Genomic DNA, 16,574 nt, shown 5'->3' with positions numbered 1-16,574 from the left:
CAACTTTCTTTCCTCGAGTATACATTATTACAGGAATGGCTAAAAATTACTGGACGTTGCAGGGCAAACAGTTAAATGAATAACTCTACAATTTTTGGGGATAATTTGTTCCTTAACACGTTCACTGCCATGTCACCCATATGCGGGTGACGGAATTATTTGTCCAGGTTTTAAAATGAATTTTTACGTTAATATATTCATTGTACCGATTAGGATCTGTAAAACACAACAAACTTGGAAGACTACTCAATATCACACATTTAATTTTTTCAATTTTTATTTCATTAAATAACACTTCGATTTTATGAAGTTTTTGAGGTTTCTAGTTTGGCAGTCAAAGTGTTAATTGAGAAATATTTTCACCGGATACCTCTTAAATATAAAATATAAAACAGTCTAACGTCAAAGACGTGTCAAATCTGAAATCTTCGGGTTGTGTCCGGTCGAAGCTCGAAGAATCTCGTTTATTATTCTCGGGGAACGGAGAACGCGATGCAAAGCTCGGAACGAACATTTAGCGTGGTTCAGAGCTTGCAGTCGCTTATGGAGTACCTCAGGCGTTACATCTAGATGGGAAACGAGCGGGAAACCACAAACCGAAGGCGTGACCAATCGGATAAGTTGCTGCGTCCGCTTATTAATCGGTTTATTCGGCTGAGGAGCTTGAAAACACACTCGACTCTTCTGGGTTGCGAGCAATTTTACCCTTGGGTATTCCCTAGGACGATGTGGACTGCCCGAAGCCATGCAACGGGCGCAGCTTCGGTGATACCGACCCGGAAGTTCGAGCAAACGCAAAGGTCATCATCGCAGGATCAACAAATTCTCGTCGTAAACCGTTCTGGTTAAAATTATAATATCGGCGAGGCCAATTTCATCGTTAAATGCCATTTACATCTGAATAAATTAAACAATCGCGGAAATACCCTTTGACTGAACGCGGTCCGTGCTAAATAATTTTCAATTGTTTCATTGCCGTTTTCAAAAGCATTTGAATATCTGGATGATAAGATGCACAGGTGAGACAGATTTAACTTTCTGGCCCTCCAGGAAGCCAGACAAGCATATTCGTAAATTAATCGTAAGTCTCTCGCGAGTTTAGTATGCTAAATGATTGTACCAATTGGGAGTGAAGGCCGCATAATGGATGCTATAATTCTAGACGAAGAACAGTAGAATTTTCATTATGGTCACACGCGCTGCATAGTTGCTAGCTCCAATTCGTTTGCCTTCAGTGGCGTGTAGGAGTGCTATTTTCGAGCGAGAGAATTCGAATGATAGAGGAACGCTAATTAGACATATGCTGCTTCAATTGACGCTGCGGAACTCATTAATTATCGGAGATCAATGAGTTTACTATCGAATAAACAGCGTGTAAGATTATCGAACTATTACCAGTTCAATTGGCGTAAACATACACGGTTGTTTGCAACGCTATCGCAATTACTTAAATTAATCGTTTTTCGACATGCATAGGTTAACAATATTTTACAGAGAACGACGGGCTGCATCGAATAGTGCAGGGCAAAATATATGTTTTTGTTAAAGAGAAGAAAAATGCAAGCGACCTTGAACAAACTGTACTGGATCGCTCTGTATATGAAATGTCTTCTGTCGAAAGACTTTGTAAATGCACGAAATAATACCAAAATTTTAATACCAATGTATTAGTCGTCAAACGGAAATTTCTGTCGCGTTTACCGTAACAACGTTTCAGGCGTTAAACATGTACAATCGTCCCGAAAATGAGGTTAAGGTCGAAAACGTGAAATTAACGGCTACGGCAAACACAACATAGCGTTGAAACACATCAGGCTACTTCTATCCGACTGTATTTAAACGTTCTATACGAGATTGCACGTGTGCACATGAGGTTTTTAGGCTAATATCGCTCCATCCAACAACGATAACCTCTCGCGAAGTTCTCGACGTTCATTTGAATTGAACGATAAGATCGATAATTACACGAAGACGGTATGCGCACCGTATCATATCATCGTGGTTAAAAAGGCTTGAGGAGCGAAACAATTGGGTCGTGAAAATAATTCCTTGTCACGAGAGCTATTCCATTCTGTATCGGAAATATTCCCAGCATTCTCGTTACTCTGGAATGTTCGATTCGTGGATAAGAATAAATGGTAAACAGTATTATTATTATTGTTCTTATCAATAGAACAAGAACGAGAAAATTGAAACTCATTAAACTAAGAAATAGAATAAAATAGGGGAAATGAATCGCACGATATTTTGCAGGAATAATAATTGCTACAAGAATTTTTTCCTAGCATGATAGGAATTTCATTCGTCGACAAAAAAGTGAACGTAAATGCAAAGGACGCAAGAACTACGAAACGATGGACGCTTGCTTAATAATTTAAAGTAGCCTTCGAATGACGTATGTAATTACGATTTCACCTTGAAATCATGCATACACAAATACTGTAAAATCCTAATGGATAATATAATAGCTCTTTCTACACATATGTTAATGTAAAATTCATGCACACAGGACAAATTTCTTAACTGGTTAATGACTTCATTGTCTGTACATACGACGAATTCATAATGAATGCAAACAAACTAGAAGAATATGAACTTGAAGTTAAAATTAGTATAGTTGACTTGCGTGAAATGTGCTCATTTTCTCTTGAACATATTTCAACATACTAAGTAGCATAGATATGTACTAAACATTTGAAAATAATTATAACTATAATTTACGGTTTACGATTGCTAATAACCAAAGTTGTTTACGTAACGCTCAGCGAGCAGCTACATATTATTATAACCGAGGTATTTACTACACGAAAATAAAGTACCAGCGTGAATTTCTGAACCATTTTCTTGCTATACGCTACACTGACTCTGCAACCGGTAACGCACGTGGCATGTGACATGTGACGTAACGAACGGGCGAAAGTATGAGGGTACTAAGAAAAAATTACTCGAGAACATTGTACCCATTAGCGATATGTCTCTAAATGCCACCGGATATAGTTGTCCGTTTATGCCTTTCATACAGATTTATCAATCATTATAAAGTAAAAGAAAAGAGGGAGTATTTTAAATTGTTCCATTGTTTCATATCGCACCTACTCACTTTTCTCATAAATGCATGAAATCCGGAGTTTAATCTTTGTTAACACGTCAGGTTGTACAATCCAATGAGGTATAAATACGAAAAATTTGAAGAATTAGTATGGACGCAAGGATGAACGCCTCAGGCTTGGAACAAGGCGAGGTGCAACGATTTACATGTGGCATAGATACAAGCAACAACGTTGTACGCTCGTCATCGATTCCAGGACACGCACCTACATATGTGATCTCAATCTTGACAGTCGAAACACATAATCCATCCTTCTACGGATCGAGGGAACAAATGGCTACAGAAAATGCATCGAGCGTCGTCACCGTCTTCCTTTCAAGAATCTTCGTTCCACTGCCGACCAAGGACAGTTTACACTACGATCAAATCCAATTACTTTTTGTGAGAAACCGACCATTACTTCGTGTGCCATGCTGATCATGGCCCCGTCTAATCCCAAATACATAAGTCATCGAGACAGATCAGACCTCAGCGATGATAGTCTCACTGGTTTATCAGTAACCAAAACGATACGATCCAATATTTTAGATGGTTAAAATTCCTTATTTCAGCCACCAGCCAGCTTTCTTGAAAGCAAATTGCTTAAAAATAAGAAATATCTCTTCTTCATTTCTAATGTATACCTCCATGCCTCCAAATTAAACATTTAGACAATAACAACGCTTAAGATGACCGGATACTGAAACAATTTCTCTAATACATTGCTGAAGGTCAAGGAAGGTCGGCTCCGTTCTTCACTTCTAATGTGTAGCTCCACGACCCCAAATGAAACATTCAGAAAATAGCATATAATAATAACAACGCTTAAGATGGCCGACTACTGGAACAATTTCTCTATCTAGTACATTGCTGAAGGTCAAGGAAGGTCGGCTCCGTTCTTCACTTCTAATGTGTAGCTCCACGACCCCAAATGAAACATTCAGAAAATAGCATATAATAATAACAACGCTTAAGATGGCCGACTACTGGAACAATTTCTCTATCTAGTACATTGCTGAAGGTCAAGGAAGGTCGGCTCCGTTCTTCACTTCTAATGTGTAGCTCCACGTCCCCAAATGAAACATTCAGAAAATAGCATATAATAATAACAACGCTTAAGATGGCCGACTACTGGAACAATTTCCCTGTCTAATACATTGCTGAAGGTCAAGGAAGGTCGGCTCCGTTCTTCGCTCCCAAATGTGTAGCACCACGGCCCCAAATGAAACATTCAGAAAATGGTATATGAATAATAAGAACGCTTAAGATGGCCGACTACTGAAACAATTTCCCTGTCTAATGCATCGCTGAAGGTCAAGGAAAGGAGGAAGGATCGCGAACTGTGGAACGAAGGAAAGTGTCGCCGTAAGCGTGGAAATTGGAAATCGACTTGGGTAATCTAAAAATTGTAAATATTTCCGACGCCTCTCTTGGAAGTTCCGCAGTTTTCAGGAAAATGGTATTCCATAGAGAAATAAGCGTGATACGTCCCTCATCTTTTTCCGCAGCGAGGGTTTCGCCGGCGGACAACGGTGTGCGGACCGGAGAATTCGCAAACGCGTTTCGACGGAGAAACAGAGCAGAGAGAAGGAGAGAACACCAGGGCAGCAGGTATGGACGGTGGAAACGGGTTAAAGGTGAGTTGAACGTATCGATTTTTCCCATCGGCGGAAGAACTATGCTCGCGCTAGCGAAAACTCAATTCCGTTCTAGGATGGATCGATTTCTCGGGCATTTCGTCGGCCGGAAAGCAGACGGTCTGGCAGCTGCGCGGCGTGTTGCACCTGGCTGTCTATATGGCGAGCGAGGGAACGTGTCGTTACGACAGCCGACTTGTATGTATGTATGTATACTAAAATTCTCTCTTCTGGAGCATGAATGTGCGCGTGCACGCGGCCCTGTCCCGGCGTCGACTTCGACGTCGGGCCTTATATGTCAAAATAGGAAAAAAGAGAGAACGAGAGAGAGAGAGAGAGAGAGAGAGAGAGAGAGAGAGAGAGAAAGAGAGACAGAGAGGGAAGAACACACCAGCCATATGAACAGCTGTGCGGCCCCTTTTACGAACCGCCTTTTAAAACGAAACTGCAGTCAACTCGTACGCGACCCGCTGTTACGGCTGCGAAATATGTGTATGTACTCTTTTTTCCCATACCTGTCGCCCGTAAGTATACAGCGGCTCCAAAAAGTATCGGCACACTGAATTTCCGATTCTCGAAATATTCTCGACGCGCGAATTTCGTGTGTTTCACACAGGTTTCGTTTATTTCGTTCGTAACAGTAATCGGCGTTATTAAGGACAATTGTTGGTTACCGGATAATGAAGTTCTCGCCTTACGTTGTAATCTAGTTAATTTCGGCAGCGATCAATTGATGTTCAATGCCATTTATGATAACGAACCTCGCGCAAGTAAAATTGTCGTGCTGTTAGTGAACGCATTTCAAACAATATTCTTGTGAACAGTACACGCGGGATAAAAGGAAAAATTTCTCATTTTTACACAGGGTGTCCCAAAATCCTCAAAACGGGTGGTTCCTGAGGTCATTCGAAGCAACTTTTTCCTTCGCGAAAATGCTCCCCGCAGCTTTGTTCAAGAGTTATTAACAAAAGAAATACGGACCAATCAGGGCGCGACAAAAGCGGACGGACTCCGGGACACGTGCGACATTGGCCGAGCCGAAATTCGTCCGTTGTTGCCGCGCCCCGATTGGTCCGCATTTCTTTTGTTAATAACTCTTGAACAAAACCGCGGAGAACATTTTCTCAAAGGAACAAGTTTCTTCGAATGACCTCAGGAATTCCCCGGTTCAAGGAAATACGACATTTTTTGGGACAACCTGTATAACTGAGAATGCACATGCGGTTTTACAGAAGGAAGTCTACTATTGCGGTGCATACATACATGTACAGTACATATATGCTGCGACAATATTTAATCGACTGTTGGTCAATCATATACATAGCATGAATAGCCTGTTTTGCAGCCGCGTCGCGGTGCCTGGCGGCTGCTACGCAAACGTTCCATTCCGGCGAATGTGCGGGCAGCTCTAATCTTTTACCATGCGCATGCAAATGAAGAAATTTCAACGGACGAATCCAGTTATACCCATTTGTGAGTCACAACTGTTTTCGCTGAGCATTGAAGGCTGCTCCGGGTTCACCGGAGATGAAAGCATCCCGAGGAACCTCCTGAAAGGAACCATTTGAAAGTGAATGAGAGAACGTCGATACAAAATGCAGCTGTACAAAGACCAGACTGTAGAAAAAAAAAAGAAACTTTATAGAAAAGCGAATAAACAAACGCGCGCGGCACTGATGCTAACCATAAATCGCACTCGCCGAGATATCGACAGGGAACGGATCGAATTGTTCGTTTAAACAATGCGAAAATTGCGTCCGCCCTTTACAAATTATCTGATAAAACTTGCAACACGTCGATTATTTCAAAGTAATCCAGAATCCGGGTCTTTACGGAAAATAAAAAATTTGTGCATCAATTGCAAGACACGGGAGCCAAGTACAGATTCATATTTTTCACTAATAATTTTAATGTTGCGAAAATAATGTATTAATACTGTTAATTGACAGTCTTCTAATCTTTTCGCTGTTTCATAAAATCCGGAGGTCTAGTTATTACATAATCGCCGAGTTCGATTATAAAAATGTTTATACTGGACTATCGACATCTGACTTTTTCGTTTACGCAATATTTATCTGAACGTTCTGCAAACTTCTCAAAATGTATTTTGACACGCGTCGAAACAAAGGCTGTAGGCTTTGGGGCAACAATAAAGTGTGCAGAGTTCGTTAGCAGACAACCCATTACGTAAATTATTATCGAACCTCGTGTGTCTACGACAATACGAAGTGGGCAGAACCGGTGAATCATACGCCGAGAGAATCGACTATGCTCAGGGTGTGACGGATTCCTTGTTACGACTTATTATGTATTAAACATCGAGTACTTATTATAGTCAAGGATTTAAACATCAAACATATCCGCTGCTAAAAACGCACCGGTCTCTCCTCGTCAATCGGTTTTTCGCTGAAATGTCAAACGACTTTATATAACGACAATCGCCGATAGCCGGAACGGAAAACACTTGTACGAACGACGAGCGTGTAACATCGTAGACTCCTAATTTGCATATTGTTACGCGTAGTGTCGTTTCCAATACCGCAGATATTCACGCCGAGAGGAAATTACAGAAACTGCAAGGTGGAAGGAAATTCTTGGTCAAAATTCCAGCCAGAACAACATAAAAATCGCAGTTCGCTTTGGCAGACTGGTTGTCATAATGCGATGCATTCGCGCGCCGCATAGCAAACGCGTAAACACCCACAGCTCGGTGATGAGCTTACGGTACAGTACACGGTGAACTCAGGCTTAAAGTAAAACGCTGAACGTATAAAGTTTCACGAGCTCGTCCGAACGGACATTGCTATTCCCATCAATGTTCTTCGCGAGTTGTTTCGCTTCGTGCGACTTCGTGTGAAAGACCTCTAATTGACGATACCACTATGGTCGGGAGCAGAAATTTAAACGTCACGGTCTCCGATACTCTCTCTCTCTCTCTCTCTCTCTCTCTCTCTCTCTCTCTCTCTCTCTCTCTCTCTCTCTCTCTCTCTCTCTCTCTCTCTCTCTCCCCCCCCCTCTCTCTCTCTCTCCCCCCCCCCCCTCTGTATCCCCGTTACCAATTTCGATGCTTGCCTCGACATCTGGTACCACAGGGCCAGAGCCTATCAACTTCGGCTGCTGTGCGGTCAGGCGAATTTCTCACGGACGAACCTTTCCACGCGATCGCGCGGATAGTCGCTGGCCATGTGAAGGGAAATAGGGGAAAGTGGAAAGATGTGGATATTGTGGTTATGTGGGATTCCTGCCACCAACCTCGGTTCCCTTTAATCCGGTATATCTCGAGCCAATATCACGACCGTGTAATTGCGATTTTCTGCCGGCGAATATATTTACTGAATTATTAGCTTACAAACCGAGTGCGTTCCGCGTTTACCACGCTAACACACAGTGCACCCGAAAAGTGTTCAAACACTACATTTCCGATTAAACCATAGAATTTGAATTAGAATAATTTTAAGATTTTGCATCCGTAAAACCGTAAGCTTGGACTCGTTTTGAAGCTCGAAGCCTCTACTTTCGCAAGACAGTGTTCGCCCCCCCCCCCCCCTCCCCAAGATATTTTCGCATGACGGAGCAAATGGGAAACTGATGATCCAGATTTTTGACTCCATAGTTTGGACACCTCATCCGGTCTTCTCCATTTTGTCCATACGAAATCGAGTGCATCTGCTCGCATCACGCTTGGACATTCAGCACTTTATTCAACGCTAAGCTGATACAGGAATTGTTTCGAATTATAGCGTAATCATTTCTAGTGGCGACTCAGAGGAAGGTATCGAGAACCTAGATCAGATTCAAAGATATGTATACCTTATTCAGAGAATCTACATATTATTCTTTCCGTATAAACATACAACTGGTATGCCGATAGTGTTTCCACACTTAAAATGGCAAGGTTATGCGAAGTGGATAGAGGCTCTCCATCTTCTTCCTTTGAAAACGATACGGTAAAAATTGCAGTATAAATATGCGGTACAGAAGCCGAACGCAACGGAGTATCGACACCGAGCGGACGCCATTAATAAGCCGTCGTTCCAAGACCTTTAAACGCGTATTGGTTCGAGGACAATTGTAATTCCTGGCAATGGGGCTGGGCTGCGTCTTCGTGTAAGAATCGAAGTACCTGTCTCCGAGCACGTGCTGGCAGCTCTCGTTGAAGATCAAGCGTTTAACTCGCGGCGGCCACCTTTGGAGTAATTATGTGCGTGTAGAGGAATATTTTCGGTACGCGTGTGCACCAGTGCAACAGCACCAGCGAGCATACTGAGCGCAGCAGACGTAACCCACGGACTCTCTCGGGCCGGTCATGGGAAAATGGGACTTTTTAAAGCGTCTCGCGGCGCAGAACGATGGAGTAACGGGTTGTTAGAGGAAAATTACCGCGAAGCCGATCTTTGTGGTTACAGTTACCGCGCTCGTTTCTTGGCACTGCGCCTTTCCATCCCGTCTACCGCCATCTTGATCCTTTTTCTTTTGTTTCGCCGCCGTTTCGACTTGGCCGTTTGTGGCACTCGTCTTCATTCTCCTCTTACGTCTTTTCGTTTCTTCGCGCAGCCGAAGGATTGTCGAGCTCGCGCGCAAAAACCATAACAACGGTGCTCTCCCTCCCTCCCGTCGGCAACCGAGATGGCGGAACGTTTAACACGCGAAAAGGAAACACGCGGAAGTAAAGGATACACGCGACTGTCGGGAAATTAAGATCGCGGCTAGACTTGTTCCGGAATGTGGCAAATCGCGAAGCTCCTGCGCGTGACGGTTCAACGATTATTCCATTTACCGGTTCGGTTATCAGCTATTATGGGGCAACGGTAATAGACCGGCGCAATTATCGAGTCATTTTAGACGTTACTCTGTGACATTTAAACATTCGCCACCGCGTATTCGTTAATCGATTACGGCCGCGATACATTAGATTCTAATCGTCGTCTACCATGAGATCGACAGCCCATACCTACGGCGTAGAATTTTATGTTGCAAAAGTCAGAGACTTTTTCAGAAAATTTAAGCAACAAGTCTAACAAAGTGATAGCAAAGGCCTCACCGTGCATAAACACGACAGGAACACTAAAATCAATCTTTGGCTATATTTAATATTTTACTTCCGCATATTTCCGTTTACCCTGAGCTGATTTGAAACGGAGTACTTTGGCGGCTTATAAAGAAGAATTGTTTTTAACGTTAGCTTATTTGAGATCGCAACAACAGCCTAGGTTATTAAAAGAAGAATTTATGCTATTATTAAAGAGATTTCGGTAGCAAGCACCGGCACCGTGGATTAAAATTTATAACTTGTTCAACGTGAGCGAGGATTTCAACCATTGCTCTCCGGCGCAGTTTTCTCCAAATCGACGCGTAACACATAGGCTACTTGTCAACTTTCGTGTGTATTTAGCTCGTGTGTGCCTGCGTCTGAAGGAGGCCGTGAAGTCGAAAATGAAACGTGAGACGAGCATCTCTAAAGCACATGGCTGTTGAACCGGAAGGCTAAGTACCATCGATGGCTCCAAGCCTCCAATAAACCCACCTCAAGATTTATTACATCTTTTTTAAAACAATGTCTAACTTTGTGTAAACAGTTCCGTATATGTTTACGATTCACGACCGAAATTGCCGTTTCGGCAATTCATTATACCCTAAGCATTTCAAATTTATTAACCCTTCGCACTCGAAGCTATTTTAACTCCAACAGGAGACATTTCTTCCGACCTAGAATATTTCCCTTCTATGTTTAATAAATGTTCAGTAATTTGTTAAATACAAATAAATGTAAAAAATATTTTGAACAATGATACAGCAATTTTTAGTGGCGCCTTACAGTCGCCATTCGAGTGCCAAGGGTTAAATAGCGACCGGTAAGTAATGGACCAAAAGTGGTTGCTTCTCGTGAGTTCAAGTTTCAATGTTCGGATGTGAACGTATTATAATAATAGAAGGGGTCTACGAGGCAAATATATATTTTACGATAACATGCGTTACAACCCTGCTGGGAACAAACACGTCCGATCCGTGAAATGGAAGGTAGGGTATCAGTAGTCCGTACGTTTCCTTTTCACCGTTATACATCTGTCGGGAATACAGACTCTGCCTTCGCACATCTGATTCGAACGATAAGCAGTCCCCTAATCCCGAGCAAAGAACATCCTAATCTCAAGAGCCAGGCGAAAGAAGAACTGCCGAGAACGTTGTGAGTTGATACCAGTCAAATCGACCGAATTCCCCCTAAACGTGTCCCAGAGAATTCACGGAGCAGTGAGAAATAGGATAAGGGACCAATTACTGTGCCTACATTAATCGTACTTATTTTTAACACTAAACCTACCACCGCCGGTCAAAATGACCGTTCCAGATTTTTTATTTTACAATTACTGGAATTGTAAAAGTGCTTCCGTGGGAAATGATTAAATAGATATATTTAGGAGAGAATTTATTATAATACGAACCGCACAAAATCCAAATAAATTCAATCTCGTCATTTTTATAACACAACATGTTGCTTTTAAGGCTCGGTGGGTTTAGTATTAAAGCTTAATCAACGAAATCAGTTGACCGATTTGCATCGTAAAGAAATATGAAAAGAAGGCTTTTATCATCAAACTTTTTCTTTTTTATTGTATTTAAGTACAAAAATTACTACAAGTAAAAGAACTTCATGTTTCAGCATTATAAGGAAAAATAAATTGAGCGTATATATACGCTCCGGTGATAGTGACCAGGAAAATTGAGCGTATATATACGCTAATGATGCAAATGGGTTGATATGTATGTTATGTATCTGTCAACGACTTAGCCCTTTGTACTCGAGTGGTGACTCTGAAGCGTCACTAAAAATTGTTGTGGCATTATTTCAAAGAAATTACAGAAAATATTACACAATATTTGTCACATTACAAAATTTGTATTTAACAGATCACTAAACATTTGGATATTATACGTGGAAATCGGAACAGATTCGTCTGAATAAAATTAAAATATTTTAAGACGGAAGAAAAATTTATTTTTAGAATTAACCCTTGGCACTCGAATGGTGACTGTAAGGCACCACTAAAAATTGCTATATCATTATTCACAATATTTTTTACATTATTAAATTTGTATTTAATAAATTACTAAACATTCCGGTATTTTACGAGTAAGTTGCACCATTTTCGTACGCATAACATGAAAAAATATATATATAGAAGGGCAACATTGTAGGTCGGAAGAAATGTTTCGTTTTGGAGTTAAAATAGCTTCGAGTGCAAAGGGTTAAAATAGCTTCGAGTGCAAAGGGTTCGAGCTCCGAAATCGAGTACGATCAGGACGCGCGAGGGTGTCCGACGAGCGCGGGAAAAACTCACCTGTGATATCAGTTTCGGCAGTGTGTGCGTGTGCGGGTGCGGGTGCGCGTGCGCATGATTATTGTGTCCTGTGGAGGACCGGTCTGTGTTTGGTCGTTGTTGTTGCTGCTGCTGTTGGCCGGCATCCGATCTGAGATCGTGCCTCCACCTCAATACACCCATCATAACCGTCTACAGTCTACTGTATCTTCGATTCGGCCGAAGAGACCACGAAAACGTCCTGCGTCCTGTATCCTCGCGGACGTCCGCACTACGGAAACCAGTTCGATCTCCGAAGCTCCGGACCTAACCTAACGCGAGTGTCCTGTTGCACCCTTTACGGTGTGTACGTACGGCGTTGCACCGATCCACGAAATAATAGACTCTCCTCGAGGAAATTCGAAATGAAGTCGGGCTTCGCCACGGATCGCACTGGTATCCGAGAAAGGCGTACATACGTGCCGCTTCTTGTTCGTTCTGCCGGACGCGACCGTTCGGTTCGACGAAACTCGCGCGAAAAAAAGGAAGCCGTTTCGAAAAGCAACACCGAGAACGAACGGCATAGGCAGGGATCATCCACCGCGACGAAACGGACGAGCCAGCAGGAGTAGTTTCGATCAGCAGCAGCACACCCCGGGGTCAACACAAAAACTTTCGCCTTTCGCCAGCCGAGCCTTTGGTGAACGCGGAGAGTTAGCGTGCCTTGTTCACTGACATTACACGCGCGTGTCCCCCGCGTACAGCCGCACCGAACAACTAGGATCCCATTCGTTCGTGGTTCACCGGAGGCTGGGACACGCGATAGTTCGTTTCGACCCTGACGTTCACTGTCATTCTCGTAATTCGATCTCGCGATTCTATCGAGAGATAAACCACGCACAGAATCGCCACCGAACGACGAACGTAAATACGTGTTTTTGTGCGTGCGTCTGTGTGTGCGTGTGTCTGTGCGAAACGTGTGCTGTGTGTATGCGAGAGTGTGTCACTCTTTTCCTGACTGGTCTCTCTGGCCACCTCTGTTCGTCGCCCACGTTTCGATCTACCGAGCGAGGTCAGAATAGAAAGTGTTTACACCGTGGGCGCGTTCGCCAGAAAGGATCGTGTACACACACGCGCGCGCGCGCACAAACAAAAGCGGACACACAGCGGAATCGGCCGTAGAAGAGGGATCGCGCGTACAGACACCTCCGACTAGGTAGAAGTGCAGAAACGCGACTGGCATCGAGACCGTACGGTTCGAGAGGCTTGCCTCGTCTGCTGTCCCTGCTTCTCCACCATGCCCCTCCCCCTGCGCCCGCTCTCTCTCGCTCTTTCTCTCTCTCTCTCTCTCTCTCTCTCTCTCTCTCTCTCTCTCTTCCCCTTTACGCCCCTACCCGCCGCAGCACGTTGGCCCCACCATGCCCCGCGCGACCCGATCGCTTCAACATCCTGCTGTCGTACCGTGAACAAACGTTGCCATGGTCGCCATCGAGCGCGTAAACTCGATGCCACGGGAACTTCGATCTTCCTTTTTTCTCTCTCTTGCGATTTAACGATCAATCGATTCCTTTCTTACGAATTATATATATATATATATGTATGCATGTACATATGTATGTATGTACTTTCGAATCAACCCGACCGACAGTGTTCGAAACTCTTGTATCTGTTTTTCCCTAAGGTAGAAAATGAAATAATTTAACACTGATTCGAGGGAAATTGAGAAAATTTCTTCCGACTTTTCCATTTTATGCATACGACACGGAGCGAGTATTGCGGGTACTGAATTCGGTACCCATATTATGCTTAAATTTTTAGCAATTTATTAAAAGCCAGGATTCCGTAGATTCGCGATAAGGTAGGGTGACCACGTTACCGACAAAAATAGGCGGAAAATGGGTTTACGTGCCTCAACTTTTCGTGTCCTTATATGAGAATATTTTTCGCTGGGAAAGGGCTCATTCGAAAGAGGAAGGAGCTGATGAGATTATGCAGATATTTGGTAATATAAGCGATAGAAGTAGGCCAAAAATTAAATACAAACTCTAGTCGTGTGAAGACCGTGTTCAATTATGGTACGATAATAATTTTCACGTACCTGCAGACATTATTTTATGTTTGATAAAAAGACCAGAACATTTTTAGTCTGATATGTGTATAGACTAATTTACATTTTTTATTCGCGAGTAAAGAATTCTTTCATTAATCATAATTATTCAGAACACCTTCTGAACTGTTGGTACTAATGATTACAGCCTGTTTCTGTGATAGTTCTCGTGTTTCGTTGTAACATCGACGTGGGTTGAACAGATATTGTGCAATACAAGTGCAAGAATATTTCAGGTGTCCTCTTTCGAAAAACAGTCTACAATTACGACAGAATCTGAAAATCTAGTCAACCGCTTTCGATTCTATAACTATCATAGTATCGTTCACTTTAATTTGTTTCCACGAAATATCTCCTGAAAATATTTGATGAATTTTTGTTTATATGTCGTTAAGTAAATAGAGAAAATAATGCGTGTCTTGAATTGCGATTTGAAGAAGTAGAGAACCGCGTAAATTCGACGAAAACTAGCATTTTTTGGTAGAATAAGATCACTGAAATATCACTGCGCATAGCTCTACAGCAGCGTGTCTATTTCCGTTCTGTTTCCAACTGGTAGCAGTCGAACGGTTTATCAAATGATTTTTAACATTTTCAGCTGGTGTCGTGATTTGTTACTAAGAATAAAGTATTTTGCACGCTTTCTTCACGGTGTTATTATAGAAACTGAAACTATTCCACGCGTAGCGCTTTATGACTCGTGACCGACTCGTCAGTTCTTGACAATTTAACCCTTCATGTTCGGAATCGTCTCATTCGTATTTCTTACTTCGATACTTTATAACAATACAGTCTGTATATATGTAAAATAAATTTATGTTCATATTGCAACATATATAATTGTTTTTTATATTCAATTAACATTTGTCGAAAAGTCCTTTGTATTTGGGATTTATTGTTAGATATTTTAGAATCCGATCACTGGAACAAGATAGAATTTGTTGCGCGAGGGATACAATCCCTCCAAGAGTACTTCAACCCAACAACCATCGAGCATGCGAGCTCGATTCTCCCCGCGTTTTGGTTTCCCTCTTAATTACGACCGAATAAAAAGTTTTATATTATTTTTACCGACGGGATCGTTAGTGTTGTTGCGGAATTTTTATATTTGCGGAGCTTAGAAAGTCCCATAAAAGGATGATACCCATTAACAACCGCTAATGCATCTATTATTAATTCATGTAACGATCGCGCTAGTATCTCAATTATGTTGTACAATTAACCCTCACATGCTTTTCAGAAAATTGGTACAGAACAGATCCTGAGATGTTATTTGACTTATACTGCTTCCACCGTTTTTAAACAAATCCATCAAATGCCACAATAAAAGGGAAGCAACAAATTTTAGGTTAAATGTTTTTGGCATTTCGAATTTATTGAAACATTTAAAATTTGGAGTGAAAGAAATCCCTTAGTTTGTTATAGTCGGAATATATCGATTCTTCGATTTCTTGAATAATTCTTAAAGAATTCTCAAGAATTCTCAAATATGTTTTTTGCCAGAATATAAAGGATTACAGGAAACTTAAAAATTTGTTACTTTTATACCTATTCTACGTTGCTCTTACACCAATTGATTTCCTGCGATTCGGCTATTGTATCGCTGTAAATTCGATGACGTCACTGGAATTAATAGTGCTGGACGTAGAATTGTTTCTCTACCTATCAAGTTTACTGTAGGTTATTTGCTTGACCTACTTCTGAGGGCTCAACCGAAGAGAATGCTTAGTATCAAAAGGATTATTTCAAAACGTTTACTTTCCGTTAGGTATCTGTCCGGAGAAAATCTACTTGCGTTATAACTCGGTTAGGACGGTTTGCAAATACATGCAAAAGATTATTGTAACGTATTATTACCTATGTAGTAGTGTTACCTATTGTAACGTATAAATTTCTGTAATAGGATATTACTGACTGAATCCAACTCTCAATACAAAAAACTAACGGATACAGGTATTCGTCCTAATGGCGAAAAACAATTTTTTCGTTGGACTACGGTAACAATTTATCTCTGTCATTAGCATTAATCTTTCAAGGACGACTTTACGAGGTGCACAACTTAACCAGCAATGACAAAACATTCGCAGTTGCGAGAAACAATACCTATTACTAGAAACAAAAACATTAAAAATTCGGTTTCAATTCACATAATTGATTCGGTTTTGTTATTATATAAAGCTTTCAACAACAGGTGAGGGAAAAGGATTATTCCCTGAAACCGTATAAGACGAAAATCGAATCAGGGGTAATAAAAGCACAGTTCCGATTTCGCCTAAGTCAGATCAGGGAAAAAGAGAGTACGTATGTACCGACAGCGAGATACCACGAGAAAAATAAAGATATAGATGTAGCTCACGTACCGCTATTTGCAGACTTTAATTGCCAATAGTTCGAAAACACAGTTACCATCCGCAACTCTTTACGTCGCTACTATCGTGTTTACGTTT

The 16,574-nt window shown here is 41.8% G+C and overlaps 1 protein-coding gene across 5 annotated transcripts in view; it reads right to left on the bottom strand.

The window, feature by feature from the left end:
* LOC143355104 (rap1 GTPase-activating protein 1) overlaps window positions 1-16,574 on the bottom strand; it is a 203,107-nt gene that overhangs the window by 41,366 nt on the left and 145,167 nt on the right. The window contains exon 1 of one of the 5 annotated variants that reach the window (XM_076789620.1): window positions 12,063-13,269. The exons of the other annotated variants lie outside the window; for them this stretch is intronic. Within the exon in view, the coding sequence (XP_076645735.1) occupies window positions 12,063-12,227 (165 nt within the window). The 5' untranslated portion in view covers window positions 12,228-13,269. Of the gene's footprint in view, window positions 1-12,062; window positions 13,270-16,574 lie in introns of those variants that run through there. 5 annotated transcript variants of the gene reach the window in all.

The sequence above is a fragment of the Halictus rubicundus genome, chromosome 6 (assembly GCF_050948215.1).
Source record: "Halictus rubicundus isolate RS-2024b chromosome 6, iyHalRubi1_principal, whole genome shotgun sequence".
NCBI classification, from domain to species: Eukaryota; Metazoa; Arthropoda; class Insecta; order Hymenoptera; family Halictidae; genus Halictus; species Halictus rubicundus.
This window is presented reverse-complemented; position numbering and strand designations above follow the sequence as displayed.